General features: G+C 30.5%; 3 protein-coding genes across 6 annotated transcripts in view; 2 read left to right on the top strand and 1 right to left on the bottom strand.

Moving 5' to 3' along the window:
• Ten-a (Teneurin-a transmembrane protein) overlaps positions 1–23,939 on the bottom strand; it is a 1,091,387-nt gene that overhangs the window by 562,854 nt on the left and 504,594 nt on the right. For all 4 annotated transcript variants that reach the window (XM_076399553.1, XM_076399555.1, XM_076399556.1 and 1 more), the window contains 2 exons: positions 18,764–18,976; positions 2,314–2,514 (listed from right to left, as the gene is read on the bottom strand). In XM_076399553.1, the coding sequence (XP_076255668.1) occupies positions 2,314–2,514; positions 18,764–18,976 (414 nt within the window). The remainder of the gene's footprint in view (positions 1–2,313; positions 2,515–18,763; positions 18,977–23,939) is intronic.
• On the top strand, positions 5,167–8,397 carry LOC143193382 (endoglucanase). The gene is made up of 4 exons (XM_076399563.1): positions 5,167–5,307; positions 7,564–7,755; positions 7,811–8,038; positions 8,100–8,397. Exons 1-4 carry the CDS (start codon positions 5,226–5,228, stop codon positions 8,336–8,338), a joined length of 741 nt encoding a protein of 246 aa, XP_076255678.1. The 5' UTR covers positions 5,167–5,225; the 3' UTR covers positions 8,339–8,397.
• On the top strand, positions 10,968–15,387 carry LOC143193383 (endoglucanase). Its single transcript, XM_076399564.1, has 3 exons — positions 10,968–11,119; positions 12,966–13,154; positions 14,885–15,387. Exons 1-3 carry the CDS (start codon positions 11,080–11,082, stop codon positions 15,349–15,351), a joined length of 696 nt encoding a protein of 231 aa, XP_076255679.1. The 5' UTR covers positions 10,968–11,079; the 3' UTR covers positions 15,352–15,387.

Below are 23,939 nucleotides of genomic sequence, written 5' to 3'. Positions count from 1 at the left end.
CTCTAATCATTTTAAGTAAACCCGAAACAGACGATCGACCCAAATAAAGAAAACGAATTGTAAATAGTGGCCGTAGTTCCACCCGACCTCCGGATGGGTAACAGCCAGCAACAGAAACGGCTTAATCCAGTTAACTGATGCGCGATACTTGTAGCGGCGCCACCTATCTGGTTTTAAGTTAATTAACAGTCATCATTCATTAGCATAACTTTGTTGGTCGGGGTTAATTTTATTACAGCACTAGCTTCGTTCCACCGGATCGATGGAAATACTCGAAAGCTAATTATGGATGATTAAATGAGACAATGTTGGCAAGAAGTTTTATATTGGATATACGAGGGTGGTTCAAATATGATCGAGACAAATGCTCTGACCCGTTTATTTACTATTGAAAAACTTTTACTTTATAAAAATTTACCGTTTTTCTCGGCATTTCCCCTCACTAGTTACGCATGTTGTCCGTATTTCCGGAAGTTTTTTGATGTCGGTATAAAGAATAATATAAAGAACACCTCTACTTCGTCGTCGGTGTTGAATGTTTGATATCCGAGGGCTTCTTTCAGTGGTCCAAACATGTGGTAGTAGCGGGGTGATAAATCCGGAGTGTAGGGGGGGGGGTGTTCCAGTACCTCTCACCCTAATGCCAATATTGTATCGAGCGTGAGACGCGCTCGAGCAGAATCGCACTTCGCGCTGGAATGCTCCTCCGATTCGAACGGATTTCACGTGTGTTTTTAGAAAGTTAGAGTAGTATGCACCATTAATTGTACGTTGGGTGCGCAGGAAATAGACGTACAGCACGCCTCGCCGGTCCCAAAACACCGTAAACAGAACCTTACCCGCGGACCTTGTTGTCTTCGATTTGACTGATGCCCTTTCTTCGTTCTTCCTCCACTCTTTTCATGACATCTTACTTTCGGAAGTGTAATAGTGTACCCATGTCTCGTCTGTAGAGAAGATTCGTGTAAAAATTCGTGCGTTTGTCCCCTCTGCCTCGTATCACGTTAGCAGGCGGCGACAAACTTTCAACCGCATAAATTTCTGCTCGAAGTTCCACAACTTAGGAACCCATCGCGCCATTATTTTGCGATATTGAAGGTGTTCATGGATGATAGACTCTACACTACAAATACTGATGCCGAGTTCCGAAATGGCTCGAAAATTCATCCCACGGGCCTCCAAAATGAGTTATTCTACGCGGCGAATGTTGTCGACGAACATGCGGTTCATTTTCGACGGATTCGCGGCCATCTTTGAATGCTTTGGCTCATTTAAATAAGGCAGCCCCATTCAGGCACTCACTACCGAACTGATTTCGCAAATGCAGAAAACTTTCCGTCTTTTTAACGCCTTCCTACACTAAATCTGTATCTGACTGACCATTTATTTGACATCGGCATTGTCGACCAGAGTAATCCAAAATAAAAGAGTAAACAAGCAAAGAGTCAAAACAACATTATTGTTTTGAACAATTTTGCAGACATTTGACAACCCAACGACATTTGCGGGCTGATTGGGTTACATGTTCAAACGTATCAGACGTCATCGTATCTCTTTTTAACTGTTATAATATCTGAAAGAAATTATTGTCTGGTATTAAAACGAATTTACAAACTGCAATAGGCAATACACTATACATGTTGATGACGTGAGTAAACTGCTATTTAGGATAGACTATATTGTATAAAGCCATTGAAATTTTACTAGTGGGCTATAAATTATTTCTAAAAAGTTTTTTTTATAATTTTTAGCTTTACTATGAAAAATCTATACAATGTACTTTATTTAAAATATTGTCAATAGTTGCCACTATTTTTCAACTTTCAAGCAATTCGCAGCTTATCTCTCGAAAGAACGATTTATCTATTTTTATCATTTTTCATTTCTTTTTATCTCCATAAGAAGTGAAGCGCTACTTTAACAGGCCATGACAACATCTACATATCTACGACTATCAAATATATATATATATATATATATATATATATATATATATATATATATATATATATATATATATATATATATATATATATATATATATATAGATGTCGTGGCCTGTCATCTGATGAATATGGTGGATAAACCAAAAATTTTAGTTTCATTTCTTCTATGTTGTAATAAATGTATATTATTTAATAAAGGTAGAGTAAATAAATTATAATTTTCTATACTTTCCTATGCAATAACTAATTTCTCGAAGAATTTATATTCATATGTATTTCTCAAAATTCACCAGCAAAATCTGTATATAACATAATTGATTTCTTACTGGGTATAAATTCGAGAGCTAATTAATTAATATTTACTTACCACTGCTCAACCTTCGAGATTGTTGCTCATGATAGGGTATATCTCCATTTTGCTGCAGAATTGTTTCATTGCAATTACTGTTGGAGGATGTTGCACTGCTACTTGAGGTCATACCACCGATTCTGTGTCTTCTTCCAGATCGACTCAGTGTAGCATTGTTGGCCATAGATTTTTTATTGCCAGTAGCATATATAACTTCCCCTGAAATTTAATGCAAACTATAAACAATATTTAATCAAAAAAGTAATTGTATATATCAAATTTTGTGTGTCTTGTATTACTCTAATTTTCAAAACTAACCAGAACTGGTGTATTATGAATACCTTCTGCAGGACCCAACCAAACGCCACTATTATGGGCTTGTAATGCTTTGATTATTAATACATTAATGTACTTTTTGACAATATAGAAATATAACCAAATCATTGAGAATATTCAGATATAATCAAAGAAGAACACATTTCATAGTAAGAAAAATAAAATAATATTTATTCCTAAAACTGTTAGCTTGTCATGACGTTTCATCGTAAAAAAAGATAAAAAGTTGAAAGTCATCGAATAAAGGGACTTAACTGCAAATAGTCAAGTATGTTATATATCTACATTTCCACCTACATCATTAGACAAGACTACTTGATTTTAAAATAGTGTAAACAATGTATTTTTAAATTTATCACACCTAATATTAAGAGTTTTTCATGTTTAAATGCTATATAAGCCGTTCTTGAAATAAAGAGGCGTCATTATATCCGTATTATTGTTATTAATAATTGTCATTACAATATCAAATATGAAGTCAGTAGCTGTATTTTTAGCATGCTGTGTGGTTGGTAAGTTAAGATATAAAATATATATATTTATAGATATATTAATACAGACAATAATTTAAATCTTTAAGAGACGATAGATTACATTACTGTATACCTATTGTGCTTTACCCTATTGTATTCTTCTTCTCAAGACGTGTCTGAAAGAATTTTCACTATATTTGCACTGAAGCTTGGCTTATAATTAATATTAAGTTTGTAAAATGATGTTAATTGAAAATATTGCAAATTATGTTGCCTTAATTTCTATCAAAACCCCTTATAACTGCCTGTAAGCTCGTGTTTTACTTTAGCTCGTTTTTAACTTACTGAAAGAAAGCCTGAATACAACTAAAATCTGGATTAACTAGATCTAACATGTGTGTTTATATAATTCAAAATTAGTGGGGCATTGACAAAAATTAAGACTTATCACTAATCAGTCTGGGTTATAAAACCACTAATTTTAAAGACGCGGAAAATATTTGTCCCAGATCCTGTTTTTTTGGGACACTAAATTCGCAGTGCTTTAAACTTTCGGTTACTTCCAACCACTAGCTTTACATAAATTAACGTTATTATATGCCTCTGAGGATAGCAATGTTATCAAGATATATTCTATCTTACGATATTACTTTTTAAATAAGATAATTTGGATATTAGATGACTGGTGACGTCATTTTTGCTGAACGTAAAATATTTATTTGTAAGCTTAATAACGTATCATTTACTCATAAAAAATTGAAATGATCTTAGTATTTTGAGACAAGTTTGAAACATACGAGGATAAGTTGAAAAGTTCTCGGCTTAACACTGAAATAATATAATCAGAAAAATTATATAATCTGCCTGAGAATACGTATCTTTGGCTATGAGCGCTATGGGGTAGGGTGCAACTTGTTCTCTCAAATAATGTCCAATAGTTACGAATATATGTTTGCGTTGTGAGGTTAAAACAGGTAAACTTAAATAAATAGAAATTTCCGTTTTTGATGGTTGAACCACTAAGAGAGAAAACAAAAGTTTCTATACATTGTCAAACGTTAATAAATGGGCACGAAGAACTGCATGCGCATATATAAATTACACTATAGCTGAAATTAAAGCTGCTGGAATAAATAGATAAAGTACGACAAATTTTCTGAATGTCCATCAAATGCAAAGGCAAAAGCTTTTTTTGGACGAATTCAATAGTGCGATTAGATCGATTTTGTGCGATGATTAGTCACCATGGATGAGAAATACGCCGCCCCTTATACGCCAGAAAAGAAAGATCAGTTGAAGCAATGAATGAAAGCCGACGGTTGATGGCTAATGAGCTAATGGGCTTCCAATAGATTATATTGAAAAGAGAAGAAAAATTACAGGTTCTAACCCTGCTGCTTGACTTGGCTTGAAGAAGAACGAGACTTGACTTGAAGAAAAATTATCCCTTCACCAGGACCATCCATCTATACACAATAATTCCACGGTTGTTCTCATCATTCATTAAAATATAATAAAAAATTTACGACTAATTTTAATTTAAACATTTTAAATACACAGTAAACCTGATGCACAATTGCGTATTTGCTAACAATGAAAGAAACAACTTTGAGATCAATTTAAGTAGAAATCAACGTATTTTGCAACGTTTTATCACCATAGATAAGCTTTGGGTCTACTATGATTATCTTGAACGTATGTAATCCCTGCTCCTCCAGAGCTCCAGAGCGAGCCCGTCTGCAGATATGAGCTAAGACAATGTCAGCGTTAGTTTATGAGTTACAGAAGGTTATATATTCTTAGATTGTATTTATATTGATAAAATAAGGGAGGAACATATCAAAAGGTATTGTGATCTTGTATCTGGAAATTTCTGGTGCATTTTCACAAACTTGATGGACAGCTTAGCTTATTTTTTTATTTAACTCAAAACATAATTGAAGGAATGAACTTTACCGCAAATCATCAAATATGTAACGTATCGATACAATCAGACAAAACCACTCGACTATAAAATAGTGTAAATAATGTATTCTTAAATTTATCACACCTCACGTTAAGAATTTTTTCTTAACGTGAGGTGAAATACTATATAAGTCGCTCTTGAGATAAAGGTACGTCATGATATCCGCATTATTAGTAGAACTTAGTGCAATCTTCAGCATGAAGTCAGTATTTGCGTTTTTAGCTTTCTGTTCGATTGGTAAGTATAAATATTATCACAGTTTTCTCTAGATAGTCCAAAATTAGTTTTTAGTCCCCACTACCATTATAATTTAACAAGATAAGTTATTCCTTATATTGTGTAATACACAAATTATCCTGTCATATTCCAAGTTATTGAGGTGCATTTGTTTTTACGCCCATTTTATTAATTATATGTGAACTAATTTTAGATTATGTTTTATAGTGAAAATAATTTAGTTTATATATATTTATAAACAAAATTTTCAAGGGTATTCTATATATTATCTAATAATATTGATATAGGTAATAAGTCAAGGCATTGAAGAATTTGTACAAAAAACTATTAAATGGCTGAAAAATTAAGCTTGAGGTTTTAAATTAAAGATCTCTAGGTACACAAACAAGTTTTCTTAATACATATCAGGAAAATATCCGTACTTTAATTTTCTCTTCCAGTTCTTCGAAAATTCCCTAACTGACAACACAAAAAAATTAAAAAATTAAAAATTTTGTTGCTATAGTAACTATTGGTTAATCTTTTTAATCCTTAAATACACAGAGAGTGAACTTAACATGTGGCAAGCAATCGCCATTAAATCAATGCGATAATGAGTTAGCTTGCACATCTGATACACAAAAAGAAAAAAATATTCTCTCATTGGATGTAAGACTGGCCTGTCATTAGATATTTGCAGAATATGGAAAGTTTATCGGCATATAAAAACTCATCTCATTTGTCAATAATGTGTTTCTTCTTTCTTTCCTGGATCAATTTCTAATTCAATCTTCTAATTTATACAGCTTCTTTTATTGAATAAACATGTTGAAACAAGCAGGAAAATGAATTATTATGATTATTAAAATTGTTCCCTATAAACAGGTGTGGAGTATGTTCCTTGGATAATTCCTTTTTGTTAATTGTATTAGCAAATACCTTAGAATTTCTTTATTTAATATGCTATGATATTTAAATTATATATTTTTTTATTATTTAATTACTACGTTGTTACTAGTCGTTTCCGACAACGTAACCTACAATTTGTCTTTATGGTAACTTAAATCTGGGTATATAACTAAGAGGACCCATTGGACCTATCTCAGTCTCTTGTAAAATAATGTCTATACATGTCACTGCTGTATTTTTAATATATGCACCTCACTATACAACACTACACAAGATCGGATGGCTTGATTCTTTTGAGTCTGTGTCCTGTTCTGGTGGTATCCAAAAGCTGCAATATTTCAATATTCTCATGAGAATGGAGTCTTTCCTCATGCACCCTTGCAATTCTCTTGATTTCTTGATTGACTGTGGGCATCTGAAGGTATCGATGTAGATATTCAGCCCTATAGTATTTGGGTGCGCCAACAATACCTCTCAGAACTTTGTTCCGAAATATTTATATTTTATTTATTTTACTCTTTGCAGAACATCCCCATAATTGAACGTGTCGGTATGTCCATATAGGTTTCAGTATTTGCCTATATAATAGCAATTTCTTACGTACTGATAATTGTGATTTTCTTCCAATAAGTCAGTACATTTTCCAATATTTCAATTCCAGTTCTTTTCTTTTCTTCTTTGTATGTTCCTTCCAGCGAAGTTTTGCATCAAGATTCATTATTAGATATTTAGCATTGTTGCTATATGGAATAATATTATAATTTAATGTTATTGGTGCTTGTACGGTCTGTTTATAGGCGAATTGCACACGTACAGATTTACTTTTATTAATTCTTTTTTTCCAAGCTTGTGTCCAATTATCTATATTGTCATTTGCCTGATGTAATTTTCGTGAGGCTTTTTACTATTGTCTCTGACAGCTATAGTAGCAGTATCATCAGCAAATATAGCGATCGTAGTATTCTCCATTTGTGGTATATCACAATTGTAGAGCAGATAAAGCATTGGTCCCGGTACACTTCCTTTTGGTACACCTGCTTTAGCTTCTTTTATTGTAGAGTAAGCTTCTTCTTGTTTGACTCTAAACATTCTGATTGTAATGTACTATTTTAATAGTTCGGTGTCTTGTTTTGGTAATATTTTCTGTAGTTTAAGAATGAGACCTTCATACCAAACCTTATCGAGGGCTTGTGCTATATCTGAGAATATAGCCGAGCATACTTTTTTACTTTCGTAGGTTTTTTCAATAACATCTGTTATTCTGTGGACCTGGTCAATTGTTGAATGCTTGTTAATAAACCCAAACCGGTGTGTTGATATTAGGTCTTTACTTTAAAATAAATAGGTAATTGCTTTAAAAATTTGTAGCGTATGGAAATGAAAACATTTCCCCAATAATTAATGGAGTAAGCGGTTATGGAACAACCACCAGATATTGGGATTGTTGTAAACCTTCTTGTGCCTGGAAAGAAAATGTTCAAACTGCGAGTCCCGTTCAGTCCTGCGCTGCTGATGGAGTGAGTGGGGTAAATGCATCTGTCAAATCTGGATGTGACGATGGTAAGTTAGAAGACCAACCAGCAAAACGATCCAAAATTGGATGACATCGTTTAAGGCGGAACATCATACGTTTGCAACAACCAACAGCCGTGGGTCGCCAGCAACTCGCTGGCTTATGGTTTCGTAGCAGCCTCATTCAGTGGTGGTACCGATAACAGCAAATGTTGTATTTGTTTGCAACTGGATTTCACTGGAAGTTTATCTGGAAAGTCCATGATTGTTCAAGTAACTAACACTGGATCCGATTTGGGCACCAATCATTTCGATATTCAAATGCCTGGAAGTATGTAGTACAATTATTTTAACACACAGAAGATCAACAAAATAAAATGTATATATTTAAGGTGGTGTTGGAATCTTTACAAGAGGTTGCTACAGCCAGTGGAATGCACCATGGTCTGGGTGGGGACAACAATATGGCGGCGTTAGTTCCGATTCTGAATGCTACCAACTACCAAGTCAGCTTCAGAGTGGATGTCATTTCCGTTTCAACTGGTTCCAAAACGCCGATAATCCTCAAGTTAACTTTCAACAAGTTACATGTCCATCTGCTCTTACATCTATCACTGGTTGTTCTGCGTAAATGTCTCTATATAGAACATTGAAAACATTTTAATTAGTTACATATACTATTCAAATATATATTAGTGTTTTTTTTTAATTCGTAATGATTAAATATTTACCTAGGGATTAGAGTTATTAAGTTAGGATAAGATTAGTAGGATAAGAATCAAAGGGGTTTACGCTAAATATCTTAGAGTTAATGAAGGTGTCTTGTGCTAGTTTCTCAACCACAAAACAATCTTTATATGTGCCACTTTACTAGTGTAGTAATCAAGTGGTAACTACTTCCTGGTCTATATAAATATTCAAATATCTATGTTAACACTCACTGTGCCTGATATATTGAAAAGTATAAACCAATATAAGGATACAAACATCAAAGAAGGTACTAAAAGAATACATTTTATTTTAAGATCTAAAAAATCTAATTTTAATTAGGATATTGTCGGTATTTCAAAAAATTTTCAGTCGTTATTTACATGTGGAGTTTCCAAAAAAAAAGTATTTTCGAAAGGTTTTTGTCTTAGATTTTGTTAATGAATCCAAATTAGACATGATATAAATCAAAAATAAATTTTAAAATCAAAAAATTTGATTAAGATAATATCGAAAACAATAACAAACAGCCTATTATAATAGCGTGGACGGGTATAATGCCTATTGCATAGTAGAGCCATAGTAGTGCCGTACTGTACTGTGTGTTAAATGTTACTATTGTAATTCAACAAGCTTAAGTTTATTTGAGGGACATTTACTTTTGCGACTATACGCACACATGCGTCCAATGATGGAGATTAAAACAATGTTTTTACGTAACCTAATCTAATCTTCTGTAAACAAAAATAACTAAACAAAAAAATACAAGTAAGATTGAAGATGTATAGAGCAATATTTGATATTATTTTACATTTTTATTTACTCGTGATCACAGCATGAGTATTTTTTATGAAATATATTTAGTTATTATATAATATTTATGTGATACTGCAAATAGACTGACCTGCAACATAATTATAATGTTTGTTTTATAGTTGTTTGTTGAACAAGCTGGTAGTTATAGGTAATATGACATTTATTTTACTTTTCTATATTACTATCATATATTACAACAGAAATTAGGTAAAAGTCAATGTATTTCATTGCTCTATCATTCATCGTTTTTCTATAATAACATTATATAATTATTGTTGTAACATGCAAAATGCCCTGTAATTTTTATTGGCAGTTATTAATAATAATGATACGTGTTAAGAAGCTATAATATTGAAGAAATTCAGCAACGAAACATATTTGACGTTGAAAATAAACAATGTATTGATTAAATTAAAAGGTTTAATTGATAATTGTTATTTGTTATCAATCAAATTTATTTATATTTTTAGGTGTGATCAAGTTATAAAAAATATTTCGTAGATGGAGGTACTAGCATTTCGTTACAATTTTTAATAGTTTAAGTTAAAATTGAATGGAACTCCACTATGATATGACTGTAATATTTTAACTTATTTCTTAGCTTTACACCAAAATCTGGTTTGAGTCTTTTATAATATTATTTATAATAAATTTTAAAGCTGTTGATTGTCATATTATATCATCACCATATTCTCTAGGTAATTTGTTGCTTTCATAAAAAAGTTTTTAGTGAAAAAATGTAAAAACTGTTTGAAAATATTTTAATAAAGCTAGTTAGTTAAGAATTTAAAATTATAAAGAAACATTAAAATATAATAAATTATAAAAAAACAATATCAAATATATAAATATAAGGAATTTTTAAGCTATAGCAGACATTTTTGGTTTGGTATGAGAACTAGATATGTAAACTAAACAAAGTGCTCCTAAAACAATATGTACAAATATAAACATCTTATATCTCCAACAGTTTCTTCAGAATTAAACACGAATATGAGCATGCTCTAGGGTAGTGTTTTGTTATCTGTCCTCTATTTGCTCTGAATATCTCTGATGCTCTGAAAATAATAACAATAGAGGAGAACCAAACCAAGAATTGAAACAAAATTTATTGAATAAAATTAATAATTCTTCTTTAAAGGAAATCTAATATCCCAATACATAATGAGATTATGATTTACAGTAAAGTTCTAGAACTTATTTATATATGTGGTATTGGTGAGGGTTTGAATCCATCATATCCACATAAGGAAAATTGAAATATTTCAGAACATCAGGTTACATGATCGCACCTTTGTATGTATTGAATGTAGACCTATATTATTAGCTATAAAAGGCTATGGATTTCCGGCTACTAGAGGAACAACATGTTATAAAAACATTAAGAGTTGGTATATGAGATTTGTTTTAACATTCTGGATTAATATATTCACTAACATTTTCAGTCTGAACTAATGAAATTTAAGATATTAAGAGTAAATACATTTTATTAAAATATAAATAGACCCAATTTCAAAAAAGTAAGTTAAGTGTAAAATTAATTATTTTCTTATAATATTGAGCTTGTGTAGATATCGGTAATATCTATATTCGAAGTTTTACAAAAAGATACGTTAGAGTATGATAATACAATCTCGAAATCAATGATGTGTTGTCAACACAAAGTGTTATGTTATTTTGTTGTTGTTATTTTCGAGTACCATTCCGCGTACTTAAACGACGAAACAAACAGACCACAAACAATTTAAGAGGTGTGTTATGTCTGATAAGGAATTAGTATTTAAACTCCCCGCATTTTTTTAAATTTGTATAATTACTGTGATACACGAACTGATATTAGTTTGAAAAATGAAAGCATTCATCCCTATCTTAGCACTGGCTACCATTGGTAAGTTATATAAATCTAATTTAAATATCGATATCGAAAAACGATAAAAATAATAGATATATGATTATATTTTTAGTTAAGATATGTATATTAGGCATTTGTTGAAAAATAAGCGAAATTTATATTTATTTAAATAATCACTGCCCATCACTAGTCTCTACTTTTCTAGTCTTCAACTTTCCAAACACTCACCCAATTATATGTATTTTAATATGTGCTTAGATTCAGAAAAATTCAAGATTTGAAAAATACGAGAGGTGACGTATGATATTCAATGTAATGGCTTTCTTTTCTTGATCTTTCTTTTCGTTTCTTTTCTTCCTACACTTTTGGTCGTTTGTTGCCTTATTTTTTCTCAAGTGCCAAATTCTGATGCCGACTACTCTTAAGGCATTAAAGCACCCACGGGAATTTACTGAAGATTTGTTCAAATTAAATAATAACTTATTTATTGTGGTTTAAAAATAACAGCATAGATAATATTAGCATATATTTCCAATTACATACATTCAAAAGACATATTTATTTATTTATTCGTTTTTGATACACTGTTATTAAATTTATCTATTTATCAATTTATCTAGAGCTTTAATACTATTCACTGTGTTAATTATATTTTATGAACTTATTAATTTATATACATTTGTAGTGAACGGATTATATTTGTTTCCTACCGAATTACCTCAAAAAATTTTAGTATAAGCAATATTTAATGAAATAACTATCTTTAATAGTATAATACGACTACTTTTAGTTGTTTAATTGTTTAACTAAGATAAAAATCAATAGTGTTTTACTATAGAAACGTTGTCTTAACAAGAAACAAACAAATATCTACAAATACCTCTTAAATACACATGTTGTTAAACACTAATTTGTTTAGTATTATCTAAGATCTGTAAATGCTTATAGCTTTCATCATGATACAAGCATACATGCAAATAAATTTAATCTGAAATTATTATGGCAATAAGTATGTTATTCTATTTAGCGAGAACAATTTCATAGAATAGATACGTTAACTGGATTATATTCTGCTGTATATTATATCCATTGTTTATAACCATCGAGATACTTGAATTAAAAATTCCTTACTAATTCATTGAAAATTTTAAATGTATCTTTGAAAGAGAAACATAATACATCAATTCATAATTATCAAATTTATAATTTTCATTTAGTAAAAGTATTATCAGTATATCCTAAATTTTTTAAAAAACAATTTTATTTAACTTGTTAAACTTATCTTAAACTTAACTTATCGTAAACAAAAGTTTCATATGTTCTTAATTAATAATCAGAAATGTTTATAAATCAGAATTTATTACTCGTTTAACAATAATAGTTGAAAATATTCAAAAGAATTTCAATAAAGTATATTACCATGGTCAAAAATTTGCAAGGGTATTTGATATAAAACAAAAAAAGGAAAATATTCTAAACAATTTCTACTATTTTTGTTAGATTTGGATATAATATCCTTATTTTACTTACAATGATTTACTTGAAGCGGTTTTTGAGTTAAGAGAATAGTCGGAATGCTAATGGATCTAAATCAGGAAAATAGGACGTTCGCTAGATTATATGGATTTTGATAAAAAATTAAATATATTGTGCTACAAATTTCTTTACGAAATGACACATTACAATGGCATAATATTCTTAACAGCCGATCTAGATTTCCTATTAAACAATATTATGATTTTAACATCTTTTTGTTTTGTATTGGCACACAAAAGGCCATTTAAGTGAAATGTTATTTGGAAGTTTTAGCTACTTCAGCAACCCTAACTCTTAAATATATTAATATTACCAAAAATTATTTAACATAATTATGTTGTTTCAGCATATGCCAGCGAAATCCAGAAAGTGGTAAATGGTATCAGTGGTCAAGGAACAACCACCAGATACTGGGATTGTTGCAAACCGTCATGCGCGTGGATAGAAAACGTCAATACACCAACACCCGTTAATTCATGTGCTGCCGATGGTGTGACTATTGTAAATGCTTCAGTACATTCTGGATGTGATAATGGTAAATCATTTATTTATTTCACTAAACATCAGTAATTAAATTGCTAATCGAATAAACACTTAAATCAATTTATGATAAATAACAATAGCAAGGTTGTATATATATAAAATATTTTTTATTTTTATATAAATTTTATTACAAATACTCATTCCTTTTTTTAATTAACAACGAATTTATTATATAGGGACTTCTTCTTTGATGACTTCTTGACTTTGATAATATACACGCACATTTTTGCTGTGTTTGGAAATGTGTAAAATTCCTTCTTCAATGAATAACTCTTCATTGGTTGTTTTTGGATTCCAAGAATACTGTCTAAGTAATCAATTGGTATTAAGGAACATTATGTAGGAGGGCCAATATCCTGAAATGATGCTATCAGTTTTACATGCTGCGGATATATGCCACCACTTTATTGATATCATCCTAATCAGTATCATCCAAACTGAATAGAAAGAACTATATTTTTTAAGAATTCCAAGAAGCAGAAGTAGGCAAAAAGATGCCCTCAACACATAATACACTACCAACTATTGTAGATACATTTGTTTCTCAAAAAACATACCTTATGTCACAAAATATTAAAATGTGATATAATATTTATCAAAGTACTTAACCAGTACTATTTATAGTTCAAGTATGTTGAGGTATTATTCTAATCGATGTTTTATACAAACACTTAAAACAATTTGTTAATAACACTCAAGTATTTGTTTATTTGGTTTTATCTAGTATGCGCAACACCCTAATCTTTTTATTTATTTTACTAAATTACGTGTGGTACTTTATATAAACCACTTAAAACGAACTATTAAATAATTCCATATAATTTCGCAAAGGATATTTCATTATATGTAATTTTGAATCAGATATATTGTCCTCTGTTAGTGTTCTCAACAGATATACCATTTCAATTTGTTTTAAACTAAACTAGTGTTATTTTCATTGAATTGTTACTATTAAATATTTATTTGATTGGTACGATACCTCATGAAGTATTATGGCTCCTCTAGAAAAGCTTTCTAAATCATTTGGAGTAGTTGATAAGTTTCTATCTAGTTCCCATTCTTTGCCATTACACATTTATTTCATCGTCTCCCATTTATATTTACAAGAAATCGTGTTTTTATCCATTATTATACTTTTGACGCTTCTCCATTCGTGTTCTAGTCAGATCATTCTTAGATGCTTATATAACTGCGTTCCATGGAGATGCTTTATTTTTCCTGTTATATCTACCACTATTCTTGTCTCAATTTGATAGTTAATTATCATAACATATTAGTGCTTCATAGGTACTTCAGAGAAATATATCCTTTTGTATTATTATGTAATTGAAAGTGTTCTCTTATTCTAATAAGTGTTATCTAGCGAAGATACTTGATAAGCTATGAGAACTTTGTAACACAACCAGATTGTAACTTAAATTTTTATATTACTATTTATAAATCAAAGTACTTAAGTGAAGTATTTTATGAATCTCAATATTCATAAAAGAAATTAAGACATTCTTTTAACTTATTTTATAAAAACAAGTATTCTTTTCCACATCTAAAAATTTAATATATAGATTTTGCTATCAAATTGCCTATCACAACTATTAATATTGTCAGCACCGGACCAAATAACCCAACATATTTAAATCAATAATTTGCTATTATTATCACTAAAATCATTCTGACTAAATTATTTTAATCACAATAGTATTAATTCATCTTTTATATTTTCAGATGGGACATCATATGTATGCAATAACCAACAACCATGGGCAGTAAGTGACACCTTGGCTTACGGTTTCGTAGCCGCTTCATTCACCGGTGGTGCCGATAACAGCCACTGCTGTATCTGCTTGAAACTTCAGTTCCAAAACGCTCTCAACGGCAAAAGCATGGTGGTTCAAGTAATCAACACTGGATCTGATCTGGGTAGCAATCACTTCGACATCCAAGTACCCGGGGGTGGTGTCGGCATCTTCACCAGAGGCTGTCAAACTCAATGGAACGCTCCATGGTCCGGTTGGGGTCAACAATACGGCGGTGTTAGCTCTGATGCCGAATGTAGTCAATTACCCAGTGAACTGCAGGACGGATGTCACTTCCGATTCAATTGGTTCCAAAATGCCGACAATCCTCAAGTATATTTCGAACAAGTCACGTGTCCAAGTGAACTTACATCTCTCAGTGGATGTTCAGCTTAATTTGTAGATATAGGAAATAAAACTTTAAAAAACTAATATATTTGTTTAATTTAAATGAAGGTATTATTTCCAAAGAAATACACATGTTTCGGCATCTAACATCTAACTAATCTGTACGATCTCAAAAATATCTTCCAATGTTAAGTAATCAGAATATATTCTATTGAAAGAATCTAATAATGTGGTTTAAAGTTTAAAATTGAGTTAGGGAACCGGATTTATAAAGAAACATTGTATAGATCAAACTAATCTTTTTACTTATTTTACTAAATTACGTGTGTTACTTGGAATATAACCCACTTAAAACGAACTATTAAATAATTCCATATGATTTCGCGAAGGATATTTCAATATATGTTATTTTTAATCAGATATGTTGTGCTCAGTGGATGTTCAGCTTTTTTTCAGCAGATTTGTAGATATAGGAAATAAAACTTTAAAAAACCAATATATTTGTTTAATATTTTATATTTGACTTCGAATAATGAACTGACTGATAAATAAGCACCTTGGCAAAAGTGATTACATCAAGGAAATTTGCTATGTCAAATTTAATGAAGAATGAGGTAAAATAAAATTATCAAGCAAATGAATTTAAATGAAGGTATTACTTCTAAAGAAATACACATATTCCGACATCTAAAATCTGTACGGTCTATCAAAATGTCTTCCAATGTTAAATAACCAGAAGATATTCTGCTGAAAGAACCTAATAATGTGGTTTAAAGTTTAAAATAGATTTAGTAAACCGGATTTATAAAAAAACATTGTATAGGTCAAACTAATCTTTTTACTTATTTTACTAAATTACGTGTGTTACTTGGAATATAAACCACTTAAAACGAACTATTAAATAATTCCATATGATTTCGCGAAGGATATTTCAATATATGTTATTTTGAATCAGATATATTGTGCTCAGTGGATGTTCAGCTTTTTTTCAGCAGATTTGTAGATATAGGAAATAAAACTTTAAAAATCTAATATATTTGTTTAATATTTTATATTTGATTCAGAATAATGAACTGACTGATAAATAAGCACCTTGGGAAAAGTGATTACATCAAGGAAATTTGTTATGTCAAATTTAATGAAGAATGAGGTAAAATAAAATTATCAAGCAAATGAATTTAAATGAGGGTATTACTTGTAAAGAAATACACATATTTCGACATCTAAAATCTGTACGGTCTATCAAAATGTCTTCCAATGTTAAATAACCAGAAGATATTCTGCTGAAAGAATCTAATAATGTGGTTTAAAGTTTAAAATAGATTTAGTAAACCGGATTTATAAAGAAACATTGTATAGATCAAACTGAGTAAAGCGGAGATGGAGTAAGCAACCTAATTTAAATTCTAAATAAACAAACTCAAGTTTTTAACATGACGATAGTAACTGGATTAGATTAGATAATTGCTGAGTAGAAAACTGAAAGTAATTTAAGGTGTTTAAGGTACATTTGTCCTAAGAATTGAAAAAAGAAACGTAGAAGAAATCTATTCTCTATTAAAGAAGATTCTCTATGTTGAAATTTTGAATCAATCACTGTCTTAAGTTTGAAAATAATGTTTGCGAAACTAAATAAGTAAATTGATTGGGTTAGTACTTTGCCTTTGGTTGTGGGCTTATGTCTCACTACTGATAATTATCAACGTAAAGTAGAAACAACTAAAAATGAGTAAAAAATTAATATGGGAATATTGCAGAAAATGTTATTGTTGAGCACAAAATATTTATGTGCATGGATATTTGTGCAATTGTTTACAATTTACATCTACATGTACATTAGATTGGCATTTATTGTGAGTTAATTGTTATGGACAATTTTGCAGATATGGCAAATCAATTAGAGGGAATGTAAAGGAAAATTCAAAGTTGTCAAAATGACTTGAGGAAATACAGGAACGAATGAAAAAACAACTAAACGTTAAAACGTAAATGTGCTCTCTAACAAAGGTAAAATATATTACTTGAATATACAAATTTTAATTAGGTAGATTAGGTCTCCAAGAAATATCACGTGGTGTGGAAAAAGAGTAAAATGTAAATATAATATAATATCTCTAACCTACTATTATAAACTCTTGGGGTTATTTAAGTAACTATAGTTTAAATTAAAAAAAAAACATTAGATGTTTGTTTCATTGTTTTATTTAGATTTATAATTTGTTACGTCAGAGTCAAAAGAAGCCATAACTTAAATTTGATGCTGCAAAGTTGTATTATAAATTTCGATGACGTGCATTGGCTGTCTTAATGGAAGGACTATATATTGTTTTCCACTTTTAAATTTCTTTATTTGTGACACCATGTAAAAACTATTTAATTTATGATAACATTAATACCTTTTATTTTTTAAAAAACCATTATTTTATTATTTCTCTTACTTTGTTTATCCTTAATCTAAACAAAAATTGTAATACTAGATCTCAAAACGAAATAATATTTGAAATTCGAAACCACAATAATGGGAAAATATTTTAGAGCATTGGTCAAATTTTTAAGAACTCCATTCCTCAATTTCATAAATCCTTTTAGCTGAAAAGCGTGATAAATAAATTCAAACCACCATAATCACTACTGGGAATCGTTAAAATAACCCTCTCCTAATACTAGTATGACATTCTTTAACATCCTCCATAATGCTTCGGAACTTACAATAACATTTTATTGTCTTAGGACCCCGAAAATTGACTTCATAATTTCTTGCCACCACCGGGCGCCATATAAATTGAAAGATGGCAGCATTTTGTGAACTATATCAGATAATATATCACTAATTAATTTGTATTTATAATTGTATCATGAATTGTTCAAATTATCTATCAGAATGAATCATTCAACAAATGTTAGAATCATAATTAACTAATTTGAAATTGTAGAATGGTCGATACATATGTTTAATTAGTCTAGTAACACTAGTCATTAATAAATAAATTTTCACTGTTGATCATGATGATAACACGTTATTTTAAACACATTTAAAAATAAAGATTGGCATCAGTTTCCAAAGCCTACCATTTATCAAGCTAACTTCAACATTTATATCTAACACAGAACTTTGTGACATGTATACAAATTATTCATGCACTAGCCAGTTGTTGGATACCACCTTTTTATTCAAAGTTAGTCGTAGCCAAAGATTCAATAACATACATCCATGAAAATCTACCTAAAAGTGACAGAACTTACGGTAATCTATCAATCATTCTGAGTATTTTCTGACTCAACGTGGAGTAGCTGATAATTTTTCATGAAAATACTTGAAAATGAGTAAAGAGTTAAGATATTGTCAAACTGGAAAACAGCTTGGAGAAATACACCCCTTAAAATTAATTTATGTTTTTAACATGAATGCATTTAAATCAAATTATGTATAAATTTAGTTGTACAACATCCGTGAACTTACCGTTGCAATTTCGCAATCTATCTTGCGGCGACTGATAGCTGATTCTTCTACTATTAATGCTCTCCAATGGAAATGGAGATGCCTGTCGATGTAGAGGGATCGGAGACCGAGGTGATGCAATATTCGTCGTGGCCGTTGGGAACGGGGTGGTTGGGTTGTCAGTTGTAGTGGCCTCTTCTGTATCATCGGATCGATAATTTCGCTCGATGTCATCTGAATCAAATATACATTTTGTAAAACAGGAAATACGAATAAATTTTGTTGGCGCATTCGCCTTATTATCATGATAATACAATATTAATAATAAAAGGAATAAAGATATTACATTGTACTATAATGCTACTGAATTGTTGTTGGTATTCATAATAGATGGCTGTACTTGTAGTAAATTGTTTTTTCAAGATACAATTCGTAATGTGAATCGATATCGTCTGAGAATAAAGGACGCAATGACTAAAATTTTGAGAACAAACGGATTGCTTAACACCTGCTTTTGTAAATCTCAACAGAACCAGTCAGAGCAAATCAGGGAGTTTAGGTATTTGGGATCAATAATATAGGAAGAGAAAATGGTATCTAACATAATAAGCCGTAGGAGCTTATGCTTAGTAAGTAATTTACTGAGTGCGGAGGAGTGAAAACGGTACAATTAAGATTAAAACTCTGTTTTTCGAACGCTTAAACAGGTCAATTGAAAAGTCCCCGGACCGACAAATAAATGACGCTACTAAAATTAAATCCATATGTTTTTTAGTTAGCCCCAACCCTTGAAAGATGCGTGTGTAAATTTGACAGCTGTCGGGTCATTAGTTTGAGAATTATAGCATTTTGAGTGAAGTAACTTTTGTTATTGTGAAAAAAATGGATAAAAAGGAATTTCGCGTATTGTTAAAATATCGCTTTTTGAAGCAAAAAAATACAGTTGAAGCAAAAATTTGGCTTGGTGCCAAGTTTCCGGCTACTGCCCCAGGAAAATCAACCATCAAGGATTGGTATGCTAAGTTTAGACGTGGTGAAATGAGCACCGAAAACGATGAACGCAGTGGATGCCCAGAAGAGGTTGTTACCAACGAAAACATTTAAAAAATCCACAAAATGATTTGGAATGACCGTAAATTGAAACCGAATGAAATATCAGACACAGACACAATAAAGATATTAAAGATATCAACTGAACGTATACATCATATCATCCACGAATATTTGGGTATGATAAAAATCTGTGCAAAGTGGGTGCCGCACGAGCTCCCTTTCGACCGAAAATAACGACAAGTTGATGCAGTGTTTGAAGATGATCAAGCGTAATAAACCCGAGTTTTTGCGTCGATATATGGCAATGAATAAAACATGGCTCCATTATTGCACTCCGAAGTCCAATCGATAGTCATCCGAGTGGACTGCACACGATGAACCCGCTCCAAAGACTGGGAAACGCAACAGTCGACTGGCAAGGTTATGGCGTCTGTATTTTGGGATGCGCATGGAATAATTTTCATTGACTACCTTGGAAAAGGAAGGACCATCAACAGCAATTATTTCATAGCTTTATTGGACCGTTTGTTATTGCCAATATTTCTATAGGTTTCCGATACCTGGATACTAATAAATTTTGGTATAAGTAAGCTTGATGTCTATCAAATATAATAATTATTTTCCACAATTTCTCAAAGATTCAAACGAAAAAAGATCCGTACGATTCAGAGACATCAAAATAGTATAATGGTCTCGGTATGCTTGGTAAATCGAAGTTGAACTAATTCTTCACATGCTTCTCTAGAGATAGTGTACTGTTTGAAAATTAGATCTATTTCTTGAGCACCGACAATGAATTGATAATGATACTACGTCGAATCAAAAAGCGACTAGTAGATATATGTGTTGAGATTCCAAAGAAAGACAGAAGATGACTTATTCGAGATCTTTTCTATTTTCATATATACGACAGTCATTAATATAATTTAAAGATAAGGTAATGGGGTGTGGCATAAATTGAGAGAGATATTGTAAGACATTTCGTTCTATAAGAATATAATATATTTCTTGAGCGCCGATAATGAATTGATGATAATGGTACATGAAATCAGAAAGCGACTAGTAGATATTTATGTCGAGATTTCAAAGAAAAATGGACGATGAATAATTCGAAACGCTTGAAACGGAAAATCATTTTCAGATATATGAAAGACATTAGTATAAATTAAAGGTATGGTTATTGGATGAGGCATGAATTGAGACAGATAATGAGGCATTTTATCGTATAGGAAGATAATATTAATATAGATTGAGAAAAAGAAATACGATTAAATAAATCCTAATAACCTAGAAAAATATCAGAGGTATTATGATGACTTAAGAAGAAAACACACGGGCCAAAGAAACTAGAACTAAACGTAAAAAGGTAAATGTTATCTTTAATGAAAGTAAAATATATTTTTGGACATACCGGCCTAGAACTCTATCTCATAGATGGTGTGGAAAGGAATTCGATGTAAATATAATAAAAGATCACTAACCTACAAACTATTATGGCTGCTTTATTAACTGTAGTTTAAATCCTGCAATAATACATACATTAAATACCTATTGTTAAATATAGCTATTACTGTATTCTTAAAATAAAATATATTCTATAACATTATTTTTGCTTCATTATTTTATTTTTATTGGTATTTTGTTATACCAAAGTTAAAATAAACGAAAGTTATTAATGATATAATATTGGGTGCTTTGTTTTTATCTCAGTCAATCAGTCGTTGATCGGTGATGCCTGTTAAATATTTCTTCATTATCAGCAAAGAAAACCGAATTAAGATGGATTAGCTGCGACTGCGAAACATCACCATTCCACGCCTAACAATAATGCATTTTGTAGTCAATGCAATCTCGGATCTCTAATTAGGCCGAATGCAAAATGAGATTGTCGTCGTGCCTTGGCGCCTGAACAGTCTCTCGCAATTAGAAGGTCGCTGCAACATTATAATTGGCATTTACCGGAAATTGGTGATATCGGAGAACAGCGATTTCATAACAGTCTGCGATTTCGGATCGGGTTATTATACAGTCGCTAACACCTTCCTAACAAGAATAAATCGACATAACACTGCGTGATTAACGTAAATTCGAAATCTGGAGGCATTTGATCTTTTATTACAGGAACGTTGTTGGGTGTAAATTAGGTCAACAAAATGTCTTGATATTCTGAATTAATGTTTGTTAAAAATCAGCAATATTTTGTTGTTATATATTCACTTAAATACTTGTCTAATTAGTGTTGGGAATAATGGAATAGATTCTTTTTACAATATTATTTCAGGGTATATTATGTTAAATTATTACTTGTTTTAAATTAATCTATTACAAATAACAATTATCTGAGGAGTTCTGAGAAGTATAATTATAATAGGCAATATCTGGAGAATCCGTTCGTCTCCACACCATGTGCATTCGGGTATAATCGTAATTGCCCTTCGGGTATACTCGCGAACCCCCTCCGATACTTCTTGACTCGCCGCGTAAACCCCAATTTCAACGCTGCATCTTCACTAAAAACATATTTTTGTTGAGTTCACAATTTAGCTTTAAAAATAGAAACCCCTAAAGTAATTCGTCATTATCATCAATATAAATATCAATAATAACCCATATACGAAGAGTTAGCTCTTGATGAACCTTCTAGCAGTAAACTTGCGTAAAAGGAACAGTTAAGAAACTCAGGTGTTAGTAATATGGCAATTAAATAGCCAGTAATTAAATTTTATAATTTATTTAACGTCATTATTTATTCAAGGCTTGAATCAGAAGGTGAAAAAATCAGCAGAAGACAGGAAGAAGTAATATGAAGGTATGTGACGAAAAGTTCTTAAAAATTTACATTGTGTATCTAGCAGGTAACAAATGGTATTCTCCAGTCTTTGCGCAAGGCTTGATTCCAGTGAATGCAACAAGTATTTAGATGATGCTGAGCGTGTTACTATAAAGTTCTCCATAAATAAAACCGCAGGAATATCAAAAAAAAAAAGAAAAACTGACAAGCAAACCTATTTCCCAACTGAACAGTAATATTAAATATTTCTTAAACCCCAATAAAATTTTACAATTCATTATGTGTTTTTATAATTTTTGTATTTATTTACTTTAGTAATTCTAGTATTATAATTTCCAGAGTGTGTATATACCATTCTTCAGCTAAAATAACAATAAAGTTACCTTAGTGTATTTCCACCCATATTAAAAATTTGACATATTTATTGGTCTTTACTTTTAAAATTAATATATATATATATATATATATATATATATATATATATATATATATATATATATCTACCAGTTTAGTCAGTTTCAATAAATTACTTTTACAACTGAATTAATTCATAACATTCTTCAATAAAATTTGCAAATTCATTTTTTTTCCATTAAAACATAATATCCTTAAACATGGCTAATATTTAATTAGATTAGTTGGTAAGACCCACTAGTAAACACGCAACATACAATAATGAAGTTGAAAAAAATTATGAAACAGACAACCTCAACTATCTGCTCCTCTTGGCTGCTGCATCGTAAATGCCGACCCCATGGCAGAAAAATTAATCAGCCACGAGTATACCCGAAGGGCAATTACGATTATAAACGAACGCACATGGTGTGGAGACTAACGGTTGCTAATATCTGATGTGATGTTACAATTAATGTACATAACTTAAAATAGTTCGTTTTATTGTTTCAAATATAAACATGGTTATAAACAAAAAACAGGTTAATAGGAAACTACTGTGTACAGAATTAAAACAATAAATTGTATAACTGCTATTTAAATAAAATTATATAATTTAAAACATTCAAGTAGCATATCTTTATTTCTGATCCAAATAATGAGTGTATAGTGGTATAGCAGACATCAATAAATTTTGTAGTAATACATCTTATTATAAAAGAAAAAGTCACTGAATTTGTTAACTTTTTGCATTTCTTTTTAAGATACCTCAACAGTTTTACAATGTAAGTAAATAATTCAAGCTACAAGCTGTATGCAGATTTTGCCGATATTTTATATCTTTCACAATCATCAATTGAGTTATTCATATGTATTTAATAATTATTAATTATAATATATGATTAATAATTTTTAAAAGTTTGAGATATATATATATATATATATATATGTTATTTTATA

This window comes from Rhynchophorus ferrugineus, unplaced genomic scaffold (genome assembly GCF_030347505.1).
Source record: "Rhynchophorus ferrugineus isolate W39M unplaced genomic scaffold, kcgeb_rfMv2 rfM3, whole genome shotgun sequence".
In the NCBI taxonomy this organism is placed as follows: Eukaryota; Metazoa; Arthropoda; class Insecta; order Coleoptera; family Curculionidae; genus Rhynchophorus; species Rhynchophorus ferrugineus.
Note: the sequence above shows the minus strand (reverse complement) of the source record. Positions and strands in the feature narration are given on the sequence as shown.